The following is a 24,460-nucleotide window of genomic DNA, read 5'->3' as shown; positions in this document are numbered from 1 at the left end:
TTTTTGGATGTGGGATCAACATTTGGTTGAGCTCCTGAACCCTCAGAGGGGGCACACATGGGGCCCATGTCCCCATCAAGCAAAGAAAAGAGGTCCCAGAGAGTTGAGAAGTCCAAGTCAGGATTGGCAAAGTAGAGCTGCAGGCCTAATACATCCCCATGCCTGTTTTGTACAGTCTGCGAGCTAAGAATGGTTTTTAAATGTGTGAAGGGTTATAAAAGAGTATTTTAAAAAGCAAAAACTTTAGACACGGTATATGGCCTACAAAGACTGAAATATTTACTGTCTGGCCATTTGTCAGACAAGTTTGCTCACCCCTGGTCGGAACTAGCAAGGACCTCAACCACCTAGGGGGTGCTTGCCATTTCCTGAGATTCGGTGAGCTGAGTTCTGACAATTCCAAGTCCCCCTCACTCACGTTGTGTTTGTTTTCCTTTTACGTTCAGTAACACTGGAAATAGAATGTTCCATATCTTTCTGAGGAAAAACACAACAAGTATCAAATATAATAGCTTAGAAATGAATATTCACTTCTTCCAAAAAGACCAACAACATAGGTAGGGATCTGGTTCAATCCCAGTGTCATTATTGTGACACAAAGAAGGCTCCTGCTTAAAAACCAGCCAGAGAGAATTCCAGGGATCAAAGCAATGATGACCACAGAACATCCTCACTCATCCTATTCCAGACTTAGTTTCCCACTTGAGAGCACCAGCGTCCACCTTTGATATCAGCATCACTGATGTTGACTTACCTTGTCGCCCATGCCCTAGAAAAAGAATACAGAGGTAGAATCACAGCTGAATGGTCCCGGATCTCACCTTTCAGTTTCTTAGATGCCTGCTCTAAATGTCCCTAAGAACGTCTGGATTCGAACTCAAAGGGAAAAAAGCATGGCATCCAGCCCTTCCTCAGACACAACCAGAAAAAATGGCAGCCACTGCCCACAGCAAAGCTGTTACTATTACCTGGTTCAGTGCAGTTCTTGCTGCTCCGGAGTCCTGCATCTTCTGAAGTCAGAGTATCGTTCACCTGCATTAACTTCCTCCCCACCGTCCATTGTCTGTCTTCCCCTAGGAGGTCCATGAAGTCGAGGTCTGGAGAGAAAAAGGTTACCACACATCATTAACAGTCGGGTTTTAGCCTTTACCAATGCTGCATGTCCAGTGTCTTGATCAGCCATCATTTGCTCACTGATGAGCCTATACACCCCATCCTGGCCCTTATTGTACTTCATCCATGCTGCCTCTAACTGCCTGAGGGCTTCCTCTAGCGGCTGGATCCTGCTGGGCCCAAGAGAGGCAGCCCTCAGCCACTAACCAGTAGGGAGTGTATAACTAACTACCTCACCGCTCCAATGGGATGACTATTAGGTATGTATTCTTTCTCCACTGGGAGAAACTCTGCTGATAAAGCACAATTTATTAACTGCTGTCCTTCCTTGCCTTAATTCCTCACTCCCAGTAACATGCTGATAATGTTTAACAACCAACTCTCCAGGGAAAGAAAGGTCCTGTTTTATAGCCATTGGCCAATTTCCGTAGTGTAAATATTCTCATCATGGCCAATTTCAACACGACCAACATGACCTCACTGAACACAGATTTGAAAAGAGATGGGTACAATTCAGTTCTTAAGTCAGCATGACTGTCTCTATCCCACCAGCATCTACTTCCGTACCAGTATTTCCTTGAGCCACTTCTCAAATAAAGCTACTGCAACTGAACACATGCCCAGGATCTGCTTCTGGAGGGTTGTCCAAGATAGGGCACCATGTCAATGTCCCCAGGATCTAGGCCAGTGAATACACAGATGAAAGCACAGATGTGAAAACAGTGAACCACTGAATGTGTGATGGGATGAGCAGGCTAATAGTGCTGAGGTCTCCAGCCGACATGACTGTAGGGGCCAACATGCCAGGAGAAAGGATGGATGATGAAGAGCACATCAGAGAGGAGAATGGAGCACGTTTTGTTAAAGACTTGTTGAGCTTGAAGTGTCTGTGGAACATGGAAGGGGAGGTAAGCTGCCTGTATGCATGTGGGTGGGGATACCTCAGGGGAAAGAGCTAAGCAACAGAGAGCATCTAGAGAGTCATAAGCAAACAGGGAAGAGTATGAGACATGATGTCTGGGGCCTTCTGGAAGGGGGAGGGAAGAGAAGAGGAGAGGAGAGGAGAGGAGAGGAGAGGAGAGGAGAGGAGAGAAGAGAAGAGAAGAGAAGAGAAGAGAAGAGAAGAGAAGAGAAGAGAAGAGAAGAAGAAGTTGTGGAGAACTCAACATTGCTTCAGAGTGCAAGGAAAGTAAAAGAATTCAGCAATGAATCATGAAAGGAAAGAGGAAGGGGAATGGTATAAAGCAAGGTCAGCAGAAAGGGAATTTCAAGAGTGGCCACTGGCCTTGACCACTATGGACAATTCAAGCAAGACAAAGGCAAAGACACAACAGAGCTGGACATCAGAGAGCCACTGGAAGGTGGAAACAGCAAGCAAAGATGGTCTTTCTGGTGGCTTAGCACTAAAGAAAGATGTGGCATGAGGCAATGGCCACCTCTTAAGTGTCCAGAGTTGCTGTGGTCAGAAAATGGATCTAAGTACAAGATAAGGATCATGGGTCAAGTGGTGTTCATGAAAGGCCACAGGGTACATCCCACCCAGCCACATCAGTATGGTGTTCTGAAATGATCAATGAAGAGCTAGGTCATCATACCCATTCCTCTATTTCCATGGTGATTTTAGTTTCCCAAATGATTTCACCTTCATTACTGAATTTGAACCTCACAACACCACTTAGGAAAGAAAGAGGGAGCAGGGATATTGTCCACTTTGTCCATTGTTGCCTCTCTAACACCCAGTCACTCCTGGTTCTGAGGAGATGCTCGGTATATGTGTTGAAATAACCATTACCACTTTGAATACGGATAAAGTAAGACTCATGGAAGTTTCTGGAAATCGCAATGCTTGTAGGCATCTCACCTAAGCCAGAGGACACACATAATACCAACAGCTCATGCACTGAGATCTTCCTCAAATGGAATCTGCTCTCAAATTTAAAATTATCAAGGTATCTCATTATGACTTATGCATATTAGTCAGAACAGCCACTAGGCATATTCACATAAAAAATGTACAATGTGGAGCCAAACGAGAATAAACAATAAGTTTAGATTCTGAAATGCAAAAGCGTACATGGAGGCCACATATATTAGTTTAGTCAAAACTGAGAGAGCAATACCAAAGATAATTCAAGGTGAAAGCAAGACATTTGTGTACTCTGGTTAATCTCAACAGTTAATTCTTAGGATTAAGAATGGTGAGATGCAGAGAAAAATATTTTCAAAAACTCATAAAGAAACAACAAGGTCAGTGGTCTGAAAATCCAACAATCAACCTGAAATGTGAATATAGCACCATATTGTCACAAATGATCTAAAAGTGTGGAGAAAGACATCCCATTTGTCTCAGGCTGGGTTTCCACGCAAGCAGCCCAAGACAAGGATTTGAACGCTCGTGTTTTCTCTGGGGGATGGAGATGATCCCAGGAAGCACCTGGGGGGAACAGGGACATGGGACAGGTGAGAGGAGCCAGCCAACAAAGGGTACGCTTCAAGCCAATTGCCAAAATGAGTAAACTAAAGCTTGGCTCCCCTGGAAAGCTCTGGGGGTCAGGGCAGACAGGTATCTAAGACACTCAAGAGGTGAGGAAGTTTAGGTATGTATCCACTCATTCCTGATCTGCCATTGGTTGAAGGCTATTTCCAGGGGACATGAATTCCCTGGCACTTCTAACCTGCCACATGGGTGTCCAAGGTGGGCTCTAGTGTCCAGAAGAAGACCTTAGACAATGAGAGGGAGATGCTGAAAGTTAAGCAGTGCCAGTGTGCACTGAAGAGGTAAGAACAAAGAGATATGGGCAGGGCAACAATGGCATCTTCCAGTCTGCATGAGATCCAAAGATAGAGTGGTGCTAGGGACCAACAGATTGGCCATTCTGCTATTTAATAATCTGGGTCAAAGAAAAGTATTTTGTGGTACTACAATCCTAATGTTTAGGAAAACTCCAAAGATTTGCAAAGAAGCAAGTGTCCCTTCCAATGACTTCCAAAGTTATTTCTTAGGCCAAGTTTCCATGGTTCTGTAATTCTGAAAGAAAAGCTGATACCAATTAAGAGATATAAAAATAAAGCCAGCTATTGTAGCAGAAAATTAGAGGATTTTTTTTTACATAATGATTCAATATCTTCAGGCATTAGAGACTATTAAGGCAGCACCTCTGGATTCCAAAACCTACAAATTTTTATCTCAACAAAAATATATTTGACCACTAACCACTGATCGACCAATGCAGACACCAGAGTCTGAGAAAATCAGAGAGATGAAAGTAAGCACTGCATTCACTCACTCCCCATGGAGAACCAAGTGTGACAATATTATACCCCATTCCATTTGTCCTCATGAAATCCTGGTGAGGTAGGAAAGGGCAGTTGGTGCTGGGGTCAACTTGCCTTGGGAGTAAATATGTCAGGGTAGAAGAGATTTTCCTAAAATCAGAACCTATCCATAGCCAGCCACATCAACTACAATTTAATTGTTATTATGGCTTCCACTTATTGAGGGTCTATTATGCACGAAGAACTTTCTATTCCATCCATGTTTCATCTTACTTAACAAGTCTTATTTTTAACTATTAGCTTGATTTGCAAATAAGGAAGCCAAAGCACAAAAAGGTTGAAAGACTCTCCCAGGGTCACAAGCAAGGAGGAGTCGAATGGGGATCTGAACCCAGGCCTAGTGACCCAATGGCCACATTCTTGGTAGATCCCTGGAGAGGATGAAATCCATCTGGTATTCAGCTACGGCAAGGTAGATCAACGATGCAGCCTGCACCTTATAAGAGGTTAGGGATGAAAATAGTCTCACTAAACCGCCTTCCAGGAAGGTTGTTTCCTCAGAAACAATTAGGAACAGCAATGGGGCACACACAGCATGAAACGATCACAAACTGAAAATAGTTCCAAAAACCCTAGTGAACACATGATGCTCTGCCCAGTGTGTTTTTCTTACAGACTAAGCCAGTCCCATCGGTCATGACATGGAGGGCTATATTCTCGGATTTAGGAGGAGGGACAGAGGGTGGGCCACGGGGAGGGCACAGGGCATTGGGAGCAGCACCCACAGTTGGTTTCTCACTGCTCTCCCTTCACTCATCTCCGGCTTCCTTAGACTTCGCTGCTAGGGCAGAGGCTGCTCCACAAAGCTACACTTCAGCAATGTCAACAAAAACACTTGGCGCCTGTCCACCGCATTCTTGGCTCCTCATCTGCCAGGGCCTGGAAGTTGCATGTTGGCCTAATTAGTCAGGGGGTGGAGGGCGGGGGGCGTGTGAGGAGGGAGGCAGATGGCTCACATGTCATATGTCACCAGCAGAGGCAGCATGTATGACTGCAGGCTCTGAGAAGGGGGGACAGGAGGGGGCCATGGAGATAGCGTGGGGTGCCTGCTGAAAGGAGAAGAAGTTCTCAATCCAAGGCTCAAGCCACATGCACTAAGGAAGGAAAGAAGTGGAGGCTGGGTGCCAAGTTTCCATTACAGAGCTGTGTGCTCACCCTCTCCTGCTCTCACCAACCCCCCTCTGTCTTTCTCTGTCTTCCCCCACCCCTTCTTCTTCCTGGGACTGGGGCTGGGAGAACCCAAGGTTTTCTGACACCAAGAATGGGTTTCCTTGGGTGCCCCAGATCCCGGCCTTCACTCTAAGATTAACACACTTTCTCTTGTGTGTCCCCTTGTCCCACAGGGTTTCCACCCTTCCCAAATACCGGCCCCAGGGTACTCAGAGGGGTGTGGCTGTCTGCTCTCTGAGACACAGGGACAAGCAGCAGATGGGCATGTCTGCTGCAACAGCATCATGACCATCCTGCATGCCCCTTGCCTATGCACCAAGCCACTCCATGCTCTCACAGGGCATTTCCGCTGTCTTACTGCTGTTGCTGATGGGGCTAAGTGGCCAAGCCGGAATCAAGCCCAGATCTGACTCCAAAGCCCAGGTATGAGCATTCCACCTTTCCCAGAGCTCCAGGAGCCCAGGGGACTTGGCCTCCAGGGGTCAGCACATTCACTTTGAGAGGCCATGTTAAGTCTCCCCTCCCCCAAAACTGGAATACTGCATTTCTTCTTGAAACTGGGATGGAGGGAGCCACCACTCTGAAACACCCAGAGGATCAGGGCAATAGCCCCTCATTTGCAGATGGGGAAACAGAATCTCAGAATGCTTAATGCAACAATGAAGAAATAATATACAGAAAACTCACTTAAGAGAACAAGAGACGGAGCCGATGACCACAGGGACTGACTCTGGCTCTCTAGGCTGGCTCAGCGCTCCTCACCAAGGCTATAAATACCCCACCCTGAAGTTTACACAGCTGTCTCCACTCTCTGCGCCCTGGGTCTTCACCTCGGGGTCGGAGGTCAGGTTTGCATAAGCCCGCAGCCAGCAGACCGCCTTCTGCAGACTTGGTGAACAGGGGTGCATCTGCCCACCCCCAGCAGCACCCTCCACCCCTAGAGTCTCTCGAGAGTGAGCCTGGTGCTTCTCACCCTCTGTGAGTAAAGAGGCAGCAAGGGAGGCTCTGACTTTCTGCACGTGGATTTTCACATGGATTTTCCAGCTGAAAGAGAGTGTGTCTCTGCACTGTTCTTGGTCCTTGGAAAGGAACACACACTGTGGAGAGGTTGCGAGCTCTCCAAAACCACCAGGAGAGGAAGAAGCCAGAGGCTGAATGAGCTGTACACTGGGTCTTCTCCATTGCCTCAAAGCTTCCAGAAAAGACAGAGAAGGGCAGATCCAGAGACCTCGCTGCTGCGGGGAGGCCACACATTCTGCTTAAATGTCTCCTCTCTAGCTGCTCACACGTGCTGTCCAGTGGGTGGGGGACTCTTAGAACCCAGTGGGCTGAGTCAAGTTCTCCCCTCTCCTGCGCTCCATCTGCATACGGCATTCACAGACTGCTGCTTTCATACTGAATTTGAACCTTCTAGCACTGAGGCACACCTCTTCAAGAGGAAAGTTGAAAGTTGAAGGCTTTTGGTCCCTCCAAAAGGCCTCCCTTCCACTCCAAGATCAAAGGTAACCCTGAACCACCTGCCCCACTGAGGCAGGCACTTCTGCTGATGCCCAGTCTCCTGATGGTCTCCCCTCCTTCACAGAGTGGTTGCTTAGCTGCAGCATGGGCACCGCCTAGGGGGCTAGCTGGAAACACAGATCTCAGGCCGAGGAGAGCTAGAAGCTTTCATGGGGCACACTGGAGCCTGAGCCACTGCTCCCATGTCCCGGAGGCAGTCCTCCCAGCACAACACCACACAAGGGGGCTGCAGGGCACAGAGAGCTGGTCTCTGCCCAGCCCTGCTAGACCGAGGCGTGCAGGAAAGCAAGAACCTTGGGTGGCAAAAAGAAGGCAGGGAGCGCACAGCTTGGTGGCGCTTCGGGCCATGCCATGGTGCTCAATCGTGTCCTGCATCAGAATGACTGGTCTCACTGCCCACCCACAGGAGGGGAAAAGGAGGGCCTAGCTATCTCTCTACTCCCCTACAAAGTCTCCGCTACTGCTGCACCTTGCCTTCCCTGACATCAACCCCTACACAGCCAGCCCCAGCCCACTCACTCCCCCCAGGCTCACAGAAGCTGGCTGAGCCCCTGCAAGAGTGGCCTTGGGGCAAGGGACTGCCTAAGGCCCTCAACCCAAAGGCATGAGCCAAGCATCCAAACTGGCCCCAAATACAGACTCTGCTGTGGCAAAAGAAGGCAAGTCTGGTTGTGAGACTCTGAGCCTCTCACAGCTTCCAGAAGGAAGCCCTTCCTCCAGGCAGCCTTCCCTGACCTTCCAGGACCTCTTCCACCACAAGCTCCCAGAGAAGGAGCTTCTCCTCCTTTAGAGCATGTGTCAAAGACAGAATCATAACCTGTCTTTATTGCTCCTTCCCACCCCCAACCTGTATGCAAGCTCCAGGAATACCCAGCCTGTTTGTGTGTCTTCACTGTGTCTGCCTGGCCTAGAACTCAGAGGATGCTGGACAGCCACTGTGTCCTAGTGTTTCACTCAAGCCACCATATGGGTGGGCCTAGAGTATTCAGCAAATCCCCAGGAAAGATTCCCGGGTGATTCTATATCATCCCTCAGGGGACATGCCCCTCGACTAGGGGGTCATGTTTAAATGACAGGCTGGGAATCTTAGTGGCAAATCTGAACCAGAATTCAGGTTTTCCAGGTTCATGGACAAAACTGTTTGCGTTACAGCCTTGCCACTCAAAATGGTCCTGGCACCAGCCACATCAGCATCACCTGGGAGCTTGCTAGAAATGCATGATGCAGGGCCCACCTCAGACCCACAATGCATGAGATGCTGCATTTAAACAGGTGGCTTGGGCCCCTGGGTAGCTCAGTCGGTTAAGCATCTGACTTCAGCTCAGGTCATGATCTCACGGTTTGTGGGTTTGAGCTCCACGTCAGGCTCTGCGCTGACAGCTCAGAGCCTGGAGCCCGCTTCGGATTCTGTATCTCCCTCTCTCTCTGCCCCCGACCTGCTTGTGCGTTCTCTCTTGCTCGCTCGCTCTCTCTCTCTCAAATAAACATTTTAAAAATTAAATAAATAAAATAAACAGGTGGCTCACATGCACCATCTCCTCCTATTTTGTTTGCAAATGTTGTTGTATGCCTGTGCGACAGTACAGTTCCCACCTCTGAAGTCTGAAGCAGGGACCCCTCAACATCCTCAGAGACCGGAAAGGCCTCTCACAGAACACCTCATGAGCCCTGGCCAGAGATGGTGCTTTGGCCCCCACAGTGCTGTCCATCCAGCCTGAGACACTTGCTCCCATGACTGCCTCCCCAAATCCATTTTCCGATTCCTCTGAAAGGCTTGAAAGACCTGGCCCTGGGCGCCTGGTTTCAGAGCTTTCTCTTTTCAAAACAGCTCCATCTTCTTTCACTGCCATACTAAATAAAGCAAGCGGGTTTATTCCAAGGACCCCAGGGCTTGTGGTCATAGGAATTCACTATCTAGGGCATTTGGTGACTTGGGATCCTAGCTCCAGCTCTGTAACTAGCTCCGGGCTGCTGGAGAAGCTGAGTCACTTTATCTGAGTTGCTGCATCTGAGAATTGAAAGGCATGAGTGATCCGACCTCTAAAGTCCCTTGAGCTTGGATATTTTTTTAAGATTTTATTTTTTAAGCAATCTCTACACCCAATGTGGGGCTTGAACTCACAACCCCGAGATCAAGAGCCACACAATTCCACTGAGTATGGAGCCAGCCAGGCACCCCAAGTTTAGATCTTTTTAAATCTAGGGTAGAGTCATCTGACCAAAGGTCAACAGAGTCCCATGGCACATCTATCTCCATCCTTCAAAGTCAAGCACTCCAGGAAGATGGGCCACATGACTTACTGAGGAGTGGGAAGAAAATATTAGAACCTCCACATCTTTATCACATGACAGTCCCCAAACTTCCCTGGCCTTTATCCTCACCATGTTTATGGGTGCACTGCCAAACAGAGGGCTCTTTCTTTTCTCTGCACGAATGTCTTTCATCCTGCCACAAACACAGAGCCTCCCAATGGCTTCTGTGAACCAAACTAATAAAGCTATGAGAGCACCAGGAAATTGTATGGGAATTAAGATGGCTTCGGGGCATAAAGGGTTCAAGTATAGGCTGCAAGGGATGAAAGCTGGCCACTGATAGTGGAGAGAGAGAGAGTCTGTACACAGTCTCCAAATACCCTGCCAACCTGGGCCAGATGATGGCTAGACGTTGGCCCAATCAAACAAACAAAAGCTTCAAATGTCCAATGCTTTAGATGGTAATGCAGTGTCTACCATGTTGGGAGGTGCACTGGTTTGGGTTCTCCAAATGCTGAATCTGAGACAAAGACTTGGGTGCAAGTAGTTTACTCTGAAGGTGATCCCAGGTAGGAGGAATGAGGGAGAGTGGAACGCAAGACAAGGAAAGGGACACGAGATACATAAGGACTCACTATGGAAGTTGCTTCTATTGACAACTAGGGCACAAACCCCCTGGAAGCTCAGAGACGTATCCAGGATGCCTACCTGAATGAAGAGGGCCATGGTTCCTATAGCCCACTAGCTGAGGGTTGCTCAGGAGCATGAACCCCCCAAATTCTGGGCTGCACTTTTGAGTGTACCAAACCAGCTCCTACCTACCGGGAAAGACCCTGGGCTATGCTTGAGGGCCACTGCAACTTTTAAAAGTCTGAACTCACACCAAACTGCCCACCACGGCTGCAGCCAGAATCCCAGAAGAGCTGAGGGGTGTCACAGGGGACATCAAATGATGTCAGCTACCAAAGGTAACCTTGGCCTCATCTTGGAAAGAATGCCTCTTAAAGCAAGTAGGAAGATAGAGCCACAGATGTGTATATTTTCCAATAAAGTTTTCCTTTTCTTCTCTCTTCTCTCACCAGGGAACCTGACGCCAGAACTAAAATATCCTCTTGATGTTTCACAATGAGGAGGACAGGGCCAAAGAGAGGACAGGCAGTGCAGTTTTCATTTAAGCACAAAGCCACTTGGTTCTTCTCACTTTTTCCTACTCTTTGGCCCACCACTTGCCACTTTCCAAGCTGGAAACTGAAGCCAGCCATCAGAGAGAAACAAGGTTGAGTGGAAAGAAAGATAGGATCCATTCCCTCTCAGGTTTCAGTCCCAAGTCCGAGATCCAGCACCAGGAAAGGGAAGATGGGAAGAAAGTACATGAATGGTCAGACCAGGATAAGTTGACACGTATAGGACCTTTCAGGCCACCACCTGCTACCTGAGCAATGGGCAGGGCTGCTTCTCCCCTTCCAGCCAGAGAGCAACATGTCCCTTGCCCCAGTGAAACCTGCCAAGGGTACTTCTATGGATTTGGTATTTACCTAAATGAGGCTTTGTTTATTTTCTAGAGTCCTGACAAAAGCAGGCTTTCAATAACTTCCCGTTGAGAAGAATCGCTGAAAACAACAACCAAGATTCAGTAATTAGGATCGGTCATGTGACTCTTCATCATGCTCTGTGCAGTTTGCTCTATGCATGCCTGTCTATGCCCTTCCCTCCAGCCCATGCTCTCTCTCCCAAAGCCACCATTAGGCCCTTCCATCCCAAATGCTGAAAGAGACCCTGTCCATCACAGCTACGAGCAGCAGTCAAGGTCAATAAGCCCTTTGACAGGGCGCCAGAAAGAAATCAAGAAAAGAAAGGGCCTCTTCCATTGCTTCTGAAAGTGAAGGAAGTAGGAAACAAGAGGCAGGAGGGCAACAGGAGGGCAACAAAAGGACACACATACACGCACAGATTGAGAAGCAGCGATGGAATGAGGGACTCTGGGAACTGCAGGATGAGCCTGCCCATCACTCCTGGAATCACGTATGAGTCACTCCCTGGCAGAAGGATGAGTGGGCACTGAAATGGAGAAAAGTCACAGACACAGTGGATGGGGTTAGTACATGTCTCTTATGGTAGATGTCATGGACATTGTGGTTCTTTTCTCAAGACCCCTCCACTCTTCCCCACTGTGTAGCAGCATCAAGTTTTGGAGAAGGCGTAGCTTGACCCCACCTCATCTCCAGGGCTGGGCCCATAGCCAAAAGAGATTGGTTCGGGAGTAGCAAGTGGCCCTATTCAGGTCAGTGAGATGTGAGGGAAGGTTTGCCAGCAGCTTCTGGGAAGGAAGGAGTCTCCCTCTCCACAGAGAGAAGCTGATGTCGTATTTCTCTCTCCTTCTGAGTAAAGAATTCCTGGAACCTCTGCAGCCATTTTGCCACCATGGGAGAAGCTGGCCTTGGGATGAAGCTCACATAAGGAAGGGAGGAAAAGAGAGGGGGAAAAAGTGAGTCCCTACAACATCACTGGTCCACTGTTAGGCCCACCTACAGAAACCTACAGAAACACCGTCTGAAAAATGCCCTATGTGTTAGGTGTTTTGAATTTTTTGTATCTGACAGCATGAAGTGTCATGACTGATGTATCAGATTAATCCTTTCGTTAAGAAGATAATGAGTGCTGCCATGAGAAACATCAAACTTTGGTCCAAACCTCAGCTGTGCAACTTTCTAACCTACATGACCTTACCACTGCACGAACTTCTTGCTGGACGCTGGCCCTACACATAAGTGAATGTCCATACATTAGCCCACCTAGACACAAAGCTTCCTAATAAAAGCAGTGAAAGCTCATCACAAAGTCCCTCCTCCCTTCTCGGGGATCCATTATCCATCAGGTGAAACCACCATAGAGAAAATGGTAGCATCTGTCATTCCCTTGTTGCCCATCATGAGAATCTAACAGTCAGCAGTGTGGTCTCTCAGCTCAAAACAGCAGTAGACAGGAGGCTGGATAAAAGGATGAGGAGCCCCTGGAACAAATTCCCATTGCTCCAGAAGGATTCCTTGCCTCAGAAAAGTTCAGTGAAGCCATGAAAGGTGCTATGAATGGTGTCATCTAATTTCTGAGGAGCCAGCAGCATGTGATGAGAGCCTCATGAGGGGTTGGGGGCTTCTGAAGTGCTGTAGAAAGCCTTTCCCTGCCATCGCCTGCTTGCAGGGCCACTCTGATTTGGTGCTCAATCAAGAACACACCACATCTGTGACTCGAGCTCATCCCATTCCCTCCGATGACAGGCGTGAGCTGCTGCTACCGCCAGATGACAAACAGGAAGTCACTGAGTAAGGGGAATGTGTCCATCCATGCCAGAGGTGGCCACCCCATGGGAGGGCAGAGCTCCAATAATCATGTCCTATACAGCGATGTTGGCCCTAAGCCTTCAAAGGGCCACAGGGGACAGTGCTCTTGCAGCTTCAATCTTTTATGAGAAGCAATAAACCAGAAAATTCTCATCTGCAGAGGCAAACATAAGGGCTCTTTCTACAGATGCATGCACAGGATGCTCCAGGTGTGAGCCGAGAAATTTTTTTCTCTCTGGCTCTTTTTGTCTTTGGTTCAGGTTTACTGAACTCTATGATAACTAGTGTTATTGTTACTGCTACGTTTCTAAATGCAATACCGCTGTCCCTTCAGCAGCAGAATGGACCCTCTGTGGCCACTACGTGCTGGACACCGTACAAAAGTATACGCGCATTTGTATTCATAATATGTGCAACCCTGAGCATGCCTACCTCAAGCCTGGCATTGCCTGGGGCATTTTGTAGCATCTCAAGATCCAACTTAATCTTATAAGAGCTTTGTAAAGTGGGTATTGTTATCCCCACTTCCAAAACAAGAAACCAATAGCTCAGAATCTAGGCCAACAATCTGCCAAAGGTCCCAGGCTACGTGTCTAGTTCCTGCCTTGGACTAGACTATAGGCAGCATGTAGTCCAAGGTCAGCATTAGGACTGTCCTGGTAGAATGAAGGTGATCTGCTTAGGTATGCAGGATTTTCAGCAGCAGAGCCTGGCTTGGAACCCCTCACCTTCAAGTTCCCACCTCAGGAATCTTTCCTTTACCTTGACCTGCCCTAATCTCAGGACATCTAGATTCTTGCCTCAGTTTCACTAAGATGCTCTTCGACATTATATTCCCCTCCATGTTTCCATCTGAGACATGGGAGGAATACGGCTGGGGCTTCCTTTTTTTTTTCTTAAAGGAACATATGATGGGAGAATCGTGAACAGATTTTACCATAGCAAAAATAAAAATGTTGTAAAATAGCAAAAAGTTAATGGCAGAGTCTAGATGGTGGGTATCTGAGTGTTCTTTCCATGTTACTATGTGGTTGAATATTTTCACAGAAAATGTCAGAAGGGAAATAATTATGAAGAAGGTCTCAGAGGTACATGAGTATCAATACCATCCCTCTTATCATATCTGGGAGTGAGGAAAAGGAAGATAATAGCAATGTGGCCAAGATCTGTGTGTTGTTCAAGGAAACCCTCCAGACCGGGCAGGGCAGTCACCACTGTGATCACAACAGCTTAGCTGGTTCCAAAACACCATGGGGTGCTGCCACCCAGCACTGCTCTGCCCCCCAAACTATAGCCACTATACCCAAAAGGCTTCAGGGCCCACACTGTCACCACCAGACGGGCATGGCACCAACACAGTGGCCAAGTGCACTGCAAACACCTGTCATGGAGAAGACAGCGTCGTGGCAGTCCAGCAGGTGGAAGCTGTCCATTCTAGAGCCAACACTCCTAAGCGCCAGAGCCTTCACTCCTGAGACACCCGGGCATTGGAGGCAGGACATCCCAGCACGTCACTGCCTGGCTAGCTGCATGCTTGCTTCATTTCCTCTTCTGTAACCACAGTCTGACTTATCTTCTCATCAGAGGGCTTCAGAGGCCTTCCCTCAGTAGCAAAGCCATATCAGCAAAGTGTCCTCTCCTGGGAGATCCATGAAATAACTTAGCTCAGAGGCAGGTTATCTTTGAGCAGCTCCATTTTCAATCCCTCCTCTGGATATCACGGTTACCAGAAAACGCACCTGAGTCTAATTTAATCGCGATGCGCTATCCCTGCACTAATATTAAAATGGAAATCTTCTGGTGACATGGCACGTTTTTCTGGTGCATTACTGCCAGGGAGAGATAGGGCCTTGACATGCTTTGCTTTAGTGTCCTGGAAAACCACTCTGATTCTGTGGACACTGGCCTTTGTCGAATTTTCTGTCTCTTGTGCTTTATCCTCCTGTGCAAGCTCTGTGTCTGCTTATTCTTCTCTGGGGATTTCTGGAAAGCTCGCACTTAGTAGAAAAGCTATAGGAAAGTGTTCACTCTTATATCTTCCTTGCCATTACTGTTTCTATTACTATTTCTCTGTGACCACAATTATTTCAAAAGAAGCCCAGGAACGAAAGAAGTTTGCTTTTGCCTTGTTCCCTGGAGAAATGTCAAAACTGGTTTTACATAAAGCCCTTGCTTCCCCATGCCCTTGCCCAAATGCTGAAATGGTGCAGCAACATCCATCCAGAGACAGGGGACGACAGGGATGGGAACAGATGGGACAGGGGTGCCAGCCTCCTGCAACTGGGCCTCCACAAGGTTGTGAACACTTGCATTGGCCGTTTATGTGAAAACAGGTCCACAGAGAAGTAAAGGAGTTTAGGGATAGCATTCCAAACAGGGACCTATGCAAGAGCAAGTGCTGAAGAACACAGAAGATGACAAGGGTTCAGAGCCTCTAACAGCCTTCCAGGGGTTGGCTGAAGGAGCAAAGGGGAAAGACCACCTCACAGGGGAAAGATAAGCCACTCCCACGGGCTTTTTTTTTAATGCACTCAGATGCTTCCCTGCTCTTGCAGGAGTCAGGTATCTCCACAAAGCTGTACTACTTGGGAGTCTACATTTCCCTATAGCACCCAGTAAAAGGCAGCCAAGTCGCCTCTGTTGGGTGGAGCAGGATCCAGCAGCTCTAGAGGCGACAAACATGGAGCACAATGAGAAAGCCCAAAGTGGGGGTACAGGCTCATCACTGAGCAAATGATGGATGGTTAAGGCACTGGACATCCAGCTTTTGGTGAATAACAACTACAGAAGAGATTAGAGTAAAAAGACACTTGCTGAGATCATCTTCAGCCCTCCTTGTAGATGAGCCTGGGCCAAGGTCTGTGTTCTGACATTGAGCTTTTGGGGAAATACAGACACTTCCATGGTCTCTGGCTGGGCCATAAGGAGGTGAGGAATCCAGGCACTGGCTCCCATTAAGCCCTATTGCCAACCAGGGATTTACTGCCTGTTCTCTGGGCAGCGGTAGCCCCGGAGTCAAGTTTTCAAGAGGAGGATTGATTGAGAAAACCGTTGTTCAGGCTCAGACTGGAAATTTTTTTATAACAGCCCTGTCCACACTTAGAGCTGGCTCTGGTGGCTCATGGGGACAGGAGAAATTGACGGCCTCAGCTCTCAGGCTCACCTTATTTGACTCTGTGCCTCCTTCCAGGATTTCTCTTCAAAAACCTATTTTTGCAAATGGTTTTTAAAAGAGACCCAAATGAACTTTCTTTCAAGTTGGGTTTTCGCCATGGTACCAGATGAGTCATCAGAAGTCCAAACCTGGGGATCATTGTATGGCAGAATATAATTTTGGAACCAGGAAGGTCCTTCGAGAATGTGCAGCACAGTGCGGTCCAAAAGAAATATACCATGAGCCACATAGGCAGTTGTGCCTTTTCTCCCAGACGTGTTAAAAAAATAAAATGCAACAGATGAAATTAATGTTCATATATTTTACTTAACCTGATATATCAAAAACATTATAGTTTCACCATATAATAACTATAAAAATGATTTTACCACCTTTTTTGAGACACACCTTAACCTACCATAAAACCCACCCATTCGAAGTGTACAATTAAGTGGTTTCTAGTTTCCAGTTGTGCGACCATCACCACGATGTAGTTTAGAATATTTTAAGCACCCTGAAAAGACATCCTCCACCCGTTAGCAGTCACTCTCCATCACCCCCATGCTTAACTCTAGACAATAATTATATACTTTCTGCCTCTGAACACCTGCCTATTTGGGACATCTCATCTAAATGAAATTATACAGTAGGGGGTCTTTGGTGACTGCCTCCTTTGACTTCACATAATGTGTTCGAGGCACACTGTGCATCAGGCCTTCCTTGCTTTTAACTGCTGAATAATATTCCATTGTGTGGATAAAAGTTATTAGTGAACTATTTCACATTCAGGTTTTGTACTAAAAGCCTTCAAAGGCCATTGTGCATTTTACACACACGGCATGTCTCTAACAGATGAGCCACATTTCAAGTGCTCAGTGTCCTCTACAAGGACAGATCTAGACTCTGCTTTGCTTGGGGCAGCGGGGTGGGGGGGATACTGTGGCTGGGTGCCCAGACGTTGTCCCACTGGGCCCACGCCATAGTTGAAAACAGAATGATGGCCAGCCAGGTTTGGAGTGTTGTTCAGAGAGAAAAGTGGCTGGCCTGCCATGTTTCCATCTCTGCCCTCTCTATGGGGCCCAAAGCGTCAGTGAAGATGAAGCATGGTGCCACTGGGTGGGCCTGGGAACACCTGGGTTTGAGATGCCTAGAGCTCAAACCTACCTTCTCCCTAAAGAAAGCACCTCTCCACCCTGCAGATGCGCTGACTCCCAAAAATGAGAGCGGTACAAGGCAACAAAGGTTACACTCACAGGTCACTGTGAGTAAGACACTCAACCTCCCTGAGACCCCTTGATGGAGGGATAGTGCACACATCCTTGACTTTATGGGGTGCTCGGGAGAGGAGATGGAGACACACCTGAGGAGGACAGGTCTGTTGGGTTAACAAGAGTCAATGAACTTCTATCTCTTATAAATAATGTTGTCCTGTGGATCCCCACCCAGGAAATCGAAGACATTTACTACTTATGAGCGAGGGCAGGTGCATGTTTCTATGTGGCACAGGTACAGGAATTAAAACAATAACAGCACATGCTTCTTGTACCAGAGAGTCTTCGAAGTGGTTCACATACAGCAGCTTCAATTCTTACAACTGTGTGTGGGAGGTAGCAGCAGCAGCATTGTTATTACTATTATTACTCACATTTAAAGATGAAGAAAGGTTGGCACACAGAGGTTAAGTAACTTACTCAAGGTCACAGAGCTAGGAACCAGAACAGCAGGCATCTGAACCCAGGCAGTCTGCCTCTGGAATCTAGGCTCTCTGACCACCACATGCCCTCGAGAGGCCTCGGACATCCAAGGATCCCAGGGCCCTCCCCATGGAGCCTTTTCCTCCTAGATGGACCCGCTCAGACCTCCCAGCCCGTGCAGCAGCACCATCTCTGGGTTCGCACCTTCCAGCTCCGGAGGACATCTGTAGCCACCCTTGCTTAGGTTACCCATGCTCTGTAGACGCATGAGTCAGGAACAACAACAAAAAAAATTCCTCCTTCTTCTTATGAGCTACTATTACTTGTCATCATGCCTGCTGTATGAGCCACCAAGGTCTAGATTTATTAAACTGGGAGGCGAGCTGCTGAGTTTGTTGCTAAGGAGTGACAGACCACAACACATGGATTCACTGCTTTTGTCCCCAAAACCAGTCCCCACCCCCGGCTTGTTGAAATCCCAGTACAAGCCAGCAAGCAGCCCATTGAGTATGAGAAAGGCAGCTTCCCCACCGGGGAACTCTCCCCACCATATACTGATGAAGTTGGGATCCTATCACCTGCTTAGGAACCCCTGGAGGTGTGGGGTAGCCACACAAAGGCAGCCAGGCTCTGGTTCCAGCTGGGAACAGGGAAATACCAGGCTCATAGGCACTGTCACCCTATAGAAGGAGCGCACTGTGATGGCAACAGCCAGAGTTACAGCCTAGCTGGAGGGCAGCACCGATAACGTTTCGTTCAGACAGTGTTACAAAAGGTCCCTGATGTCACAGAAAAAGACTTCCAGCTTCTCTTGAAAAACTGGGAGACCTGGCAAAATAGGCCTGAGTTCCTGCCATGTGGATAGCCCCGAGAGCACCTACTCCCCTTTGGACGAGGAAAGCTCCCTGGCCCTCACCACAGTCCCCACCCTCCCTACTCTCTCACCAGGCCTTCTATAGACATAGAGCATGCACACAAGATCTGGCCACGCACAGAGGATGGTGAGGCCCCTGGTTTACCAAGCAGCATGTTCTCACCCATTATCCACATTCACGCCCCACTTGGAGCTATGGTCAGCCTCCATCCCTCCTTTCCTGTGATACCTTCCCTCTCTGCCCTCAAGCCCCATTTCTTCACTCTCCCACTTTGAGGCTACTCTTGCTCACATTTAATTCTGGAATGTCAGATCTTGTGTTTTTCTCACATATGAATGCCTCATTTCTCCATCCATTCCAGAAGCTCTTTGAGGAAAGGAACATTCCATACCCTTCTCTTGGTTTCTTTGCTGCCAAACTGGGTTGAGCCCATGGTAGGTAGACAACAAGGGTGATGTGACATAAGGAGGAGACCCTGGGGTGATGAAGGACAGAGAGGCACGACTCCATGCAGCTACTCAGAAGACCATGAAGGATGTATAGATGTGGCTCCTACAAGTAAAGATGCTGATGACCCCAAATCAACAACCGTGAAACAATGAGGGAAGTGGATGCCAGACACCATGGCTGAAGGGTCTGGGAAGTCTAGAGGATTCCAACTTGACTGCTCAGAAGAGCTCAGGCCCTGTGGGTAACAGTGAGACTGTGTGAGGGTGACGGCTTGGCAAGCATTCATTAGTATGTGCGCCACATTCGCTGTCATCAGACCCTAAGGTATGAAATTATTTCAAACTTCTCCCATAGTGAAAATGCTTTAGACGCCAACAGTGGCAGGTCATTTACATTCAACATGTTGGTCACTGATTGAGATTTCTAGGACATAACCAGGGCCCTGGGACATCCAGAGGATGTGAAGTTGCAGGTCTATCCCTGCTTCCACCGTTCCTATAGGAAAAGACACGAGTCCACAGACCGCCAGAAAAATACAAGGATGCCTTCTGTAAATGATACCATTCTGTCCATTGCCTGGGGGCATATTAAGACCAGCACTATTGCCTAATCCCGTGGGAAGACCAAGCATCCAGGAATTGCTCCAGATGTTTCCACATGACCTTGCTTCACTCCATGAGGCAAAGTACCCATTGCATAATTCTATAAATCTAAATGCACATACAGCTCCTACCACAAGATTGTGAAATCAATTACCACTTCTTCATTGTATCTCTTCAGAATTTAACACAGAGCTATCAATCCTAATATACGCTGACCCTTCCCCCATATTAGAGGCTCTACTGGAGGATCCAAAGAAGTTTATCATGGATGCTCCATTGAAAAAAAAAAAAAAAACTGTCCAACAGAGAATGTGAAATTGTCCTCTTCCTGGTACACATGATCCAGTGAGACAAAACCACACACAAAAGAAGGTAGCACAGTGACTCAAGGGAAACTGTGGGGTGGGGGTGGGGGTCTTGAAAATGAACTCTGTTCTCATTTTAAGCTGGTTTTTCTTAAGCTAAAATAAGACATCTAGAAGGGGGAAAAGAACAGTTTTTGCATATCCGCCTATTGGAAACGATGAAACTGAACCACTCTGTCAGCTAGCTGATTTCACCAGATGACAGCAATGATTAAAATCAGCCGTCTGGGTTAATTAGCGCCTATTACCGCAAATACATCGTTATCCTGTCACCACCACGGCTTCTTCTTTTCTTCCTCCAAGCTCTGGTGGCAGAGATTTTGCTACCTGCTACTCCAAGGGCCCCCCAGAGCTAAGGGTATTGTCAGGGCAAAGGTCATTTGAGTACACCCTGCCTTGGATCTGCCCTTCCACTGTTGAAAGACTGTTTGGCTCCATTTCAAAGCTAGTTATTTTGGCCCCAACACTCTGTGGTCTTCAATTCATGGTTGTCTGGGATAACACTCACTCTGGCTGACACAGCCCACTGTGTCAAGAGGAACAATGCTTGCCCGAGATGGTTGTAAAAGATAACAAGGAATTTATTAGGAGCTACACACAGCACTCTGTGTTGTCTTTGATGGACTCAACCACCACCATAAATTTCAAATCCGCACTGCTGGGCTCTGCAACCACTAAGAACGCAGCCTGGCCACAGAGATAGGCAACTTGGGGCCCATCCATCCCATGACATTAGGCGTACAGAATATAAAGAATCTGGGGGATTTTCTAGAGTGACAGAAGTGGGATTAACTTCACTTATAGCCCAGCATGTGGGAACATTACCCAACAGATGTCAGCTAGAGCAGGCACTGGACAAGCCCTGCTCCAGGCCCCAAAGGTCCCCCTGTGAGTTTCCGGGTGCAGGGTCCGCTCACAACTTCCCCACTGAAGGACTGTACCTGCCAGCTTCCGCCTGAGGGTTTTCCTGAGAAGTGTGGGAGACTTAATTCTGGCGGAGGGAAGGGTGTGTGTAAGCAGCCCTCCACCACTAGGGGAGTGGATACGGGGAATAAACACCCCAGTTTCCTGTCTCTGAGGCATGTCCCACGCAGCCTCCCAGAGATCCAGGGTTGACCCCAGCTGCCCATAGCACTATTCTGCTTAAGAAGGCCTCTTGTGTTGGCACTTCTCCCATTCTGTCTCACTTGCCTCACACCCTCTCTTGGAAGAAGTTCTGGATCACCTCCTTGTGCCCACGTCCTGGTGTGAGGGTCTGCTTTTTGGGAAATCCAAATCAAGACAGGATTTAAATTCATAATTATTTTTCTTCCTGTCTGTGACTACTCCACAGGGAACACGTTAGCTCTCAGAATCCCAAATATGGAAACAGTGAGCATGCTAGAAGGTGGGAGGAACACATCTGGCCCTCAGTAGTGAGTGGCCAAACTGGTCTAAAAGCTCCAGATGTCCCTAAAATCTAACTTGTATGACCTTTCATTTAAGGGGTGAAAAAGATTTTCCATTCTGAGCATCATTTAGCATCTTTATGGGCAGTAGCACAGAATAAGGCAGGGAGAAAAAGTGGGTTATCAATTAGTGATGTCTGTACTGGGACCAGGATAGGTGAGTGATGGTGAGTATGCCAGGCATTTACAATCATTTCTATACAGAAAATGATAAGGACTCTGGAATCAGACAAACTCAAAATTCAACCCTAACACTTAACAGATGTTAAGTCTTGGGCATCTTAATTTTCCTACTCAGACCTCTGGTTCCTCAACTATATAAATGCAGATAAATGGTTCCTATCCTATAAGGCTATTATAAGGATTAAGTATGATGATATGGAAAAGCTCCTGGCACACTCCTAGCTCAGTAAGTGTTTGGTTCCCTTCACCACTAGGAGCCAGAGAGCTGTTTTATAAAAGAAAGTGCTTTGGATTTCTTACGCAAATACATTATTTGCCAAAATTATTTAATGTATTTCATGGCAAAGAATCTCAAAAGGATTTTTTTTTAATTTAACGCTTTAAGATTATGAATCTCCCCTTCTAGCCACACCTCTCTTCCGGTTGAAGCAGTTTTTCAGGGGAATTTAACGCTCCAGGCAGAAACATTTGATTCTAAATAAACTATAGCACACTTTTTGGAGTATGGAGCCATAATTCCCAGGTGAATTAAAAACACTGAAGAAAGAAGATGCTGAGAAAGGAAACTCGCCTGGATGAAACATGCTTTGAATAATTAACCAGTGACTATGCAAGTTTAGACTGTGTCCATTAGTTAATTGTTTTTAGAAAAGGGACCATCCCATCTGGCATGCCAAGATGCAGACCGTATCCCAATCTCAGGAACCTGATGCTCTGACAGCATATGTATCCTGGCGATCAAGACAGCAGGAACTTGTGCAAGGAGGAAGTCACTTTAAAACCTTATGAAAATGGTATAAGTGGTGGTTTGGAAAGTATGCTGGAGAGTTAGCTGCCAAAAACCAAAAATGAGAGCAATTTAAGGCACTTTCAGTTGCCAGCTAACATGCCAGAGCCTAGCACGGTGCCCAGCACAGGTGGACGCAGAGCACATAGCTGTCAAATGACTTAATGAACGCTGACCCCTGCACGTTTCCCCCTGCACACTCGGCCTGCCCTCAAAGTAACATCTGAGAACTATGAATAGGAAAGGTGGCTTTTTGGATCAGAAAAGGGACGAAAGACAAAGATTGAGGGATTAGCGGGGCTCTCCCCCGAGGAATAACCTCTGAGCATGCCGAGAACAGGAGTCCTCGTTTTGCCCAGTTACAAGAGAATTTTATCTCAGGTGCCACCACTCAGTTGAAAAATAGCGGCGCCCCAACAAAACGGTTCATGCTTCTGTAACCGCAATATGCTAAACTATGAAGAACCGTTCAAAGTGCAAACTTCCCTGTTTGCTCTCCTGTCCGTGACCGCTATGTAAATATCATGCACACCATGATCACTGACCAACACGTCAATGTTTCTAAGAGTCTGTCACGACCAGGTGCTGCATCGGTGATTCGTCCACCAAGAGACAGCAAATTGTGTGATTGTGACTGCCCCCCTTGCCTCCCAGTGACAAACCTGTGTGACATTCTGTAAGATGGACGACTGAAAGAAGGAACCAGCCAACAAATGAAAATGAGGCATAGAAATGAGAAGTGGTAGCGCTGGAAGGGAAACGTGGCCAGAGCATAAATGTCCTTCTAGAAGGAACAGCCTACTGCAGGGATGCTCAGCACTAGTGTGGCCCAGAGACTCAAGATGTGCGGCCAGACACTTGTACCCCAATATTTATAGCAGCACTCTCAACAATAGCCAAATTATGGAAAGAGCCTAAATGTCCATCAACTGATGAATGGATAAAGAAATTGTGGTTTATATACACAAATGAGTACTACGTGGCAATGAGAAAGAATGAAATATGGCCCTTTGTAGCAACGTGGATGGAACTGGAGAGTGTTATGCTAAGTGAAATAAGCCATACAGAGAAGGACAGATACCATATGTTTTCACTCTTATGTGGATCCTGAGAAACTTAACAAAAACCCATGGGGGAGTGGAAGGAAAAAAAAAAAAAGAGGTTAGAGTGGGAGAGAGCCAAAGCATAAGAGTCTTAAAAACTGAGAAAAGGGGCGCCTGGGTGGCTCAGTCGGTTAAGCGTCCGACTTCAGCTCAGGTCAAGATCTCGCGGTCTGTGAGTTCGAGCCCCGCGTTGGGCTCTGGGCTGATGGCTCAGAGCCTGGAGCCTGTTTCAGATTCTGTGTCTCCCTCTCTCTGACCCTCCCCCGTTCATGCGCTGTCTCTCTCTGTCTCAAAAATAAATAAACGTTAAAAAAAATTTAAAAAAAAACTGAGAACTGAGGGTTGATGGGGGGTGGGAGGGAGGGGAGGGTGGGTGATGGGTATTGAGGAGGGCACCTTTTGGGATGAGCACCGGGTGTTGTATGGAAACCAATTTGACAATAAATTTCATATACTGAAGAAAAAAAAAAAAAGATGTGCGGCCAGAAGAACTCGGTGCAAACAAACTTATCAGCACAAATGAAGAAAGTGCTTGTGACCAAAAGACAAAGAGGTCTCTAAGAAGTGATGCTGGCAAAAACTTTCACGTTGAAGGAGCTCTTAGAGATACTTTGCGATGGTGAAAATTCAAAAGATCCCATGTTGTCCCTCTTAATCCCCTTCGCCCATTGTCCAGTTATAAAATATGTGTCAGGGAGATGAAAAGTACAGCACAGGGAATAGAGTCGATAATACTGTAATAACACTGTATGGGGACAGATGGTGATGACATTCATCATGGCGAGCAGTGAGTGAGGCACCAACGATCATTATGCTGTGCTCCTGAAACTAACGTAACATTGTGCATCAACTGTACTTCAGTTTAAAAACAAAAGATAAAATGTTGAGGGGCATCTGGGTGGCTCATTCAGTTAAGCATCTGACTCTTGATTTCAGCTAAGGCCATGATACCAGGGATCATGGTATCAAGCCCCACTTTGGGCTCTGCACTGGGTGTGGAGCCTGCTTGGGATTCTCTCTGCTTTCTCTCTGCCCCTCCCCGACTCTTGTGCACATGCACATGTGCAAGTG

At 47.4% G+C, this 24,460-nt stretch overlaps 1 protein-coding gene across 2 annotated transcripts in view; it reads right to left on the bottom strand.

Annotated features, from left to right (window-relative positions):
* SLC24A3 (solute carrier family 24 member 3) overlaps positions 1-24,460 on the bottom strand; it is a 489,601-nt gene that overhangs the window by 425,686 nt on the left and 39,455 nt on the right. For both annotated transcript variants that reach the window (XR_007151199.1, XM_047854362.1), the window contains exon 2: positions 969-1,097. Coding sequence is in view for 1 of the 2 variants with exons in the window: in XM_047854362.1 (XP_047710318.1) it covers positions 969-1,097 (129 nt within the window). In the remaining variant the exon portion in view is untranslated. The remainder of the gene's footprint in view (positions 1-968; positions 1,098-24,460) is intronic.

This window comes from Prionailurus viverrinus, chromosome A3 (genome assembly GCF_022837055.1).
Source record: "Prionailurus viverrinus isolate Anna chromosome A3, UM_Priviv_1.0, whole genome shotgun sequence".
NCBI lineage: Eukaryota > Metazoa > Chordata > Mammalia > Carnivora > Felidae > Prionailurus > Prionailurus viverrinus.
This window is presented reverse-complemented; position numbering and strand designations above follow the sequence as displayed.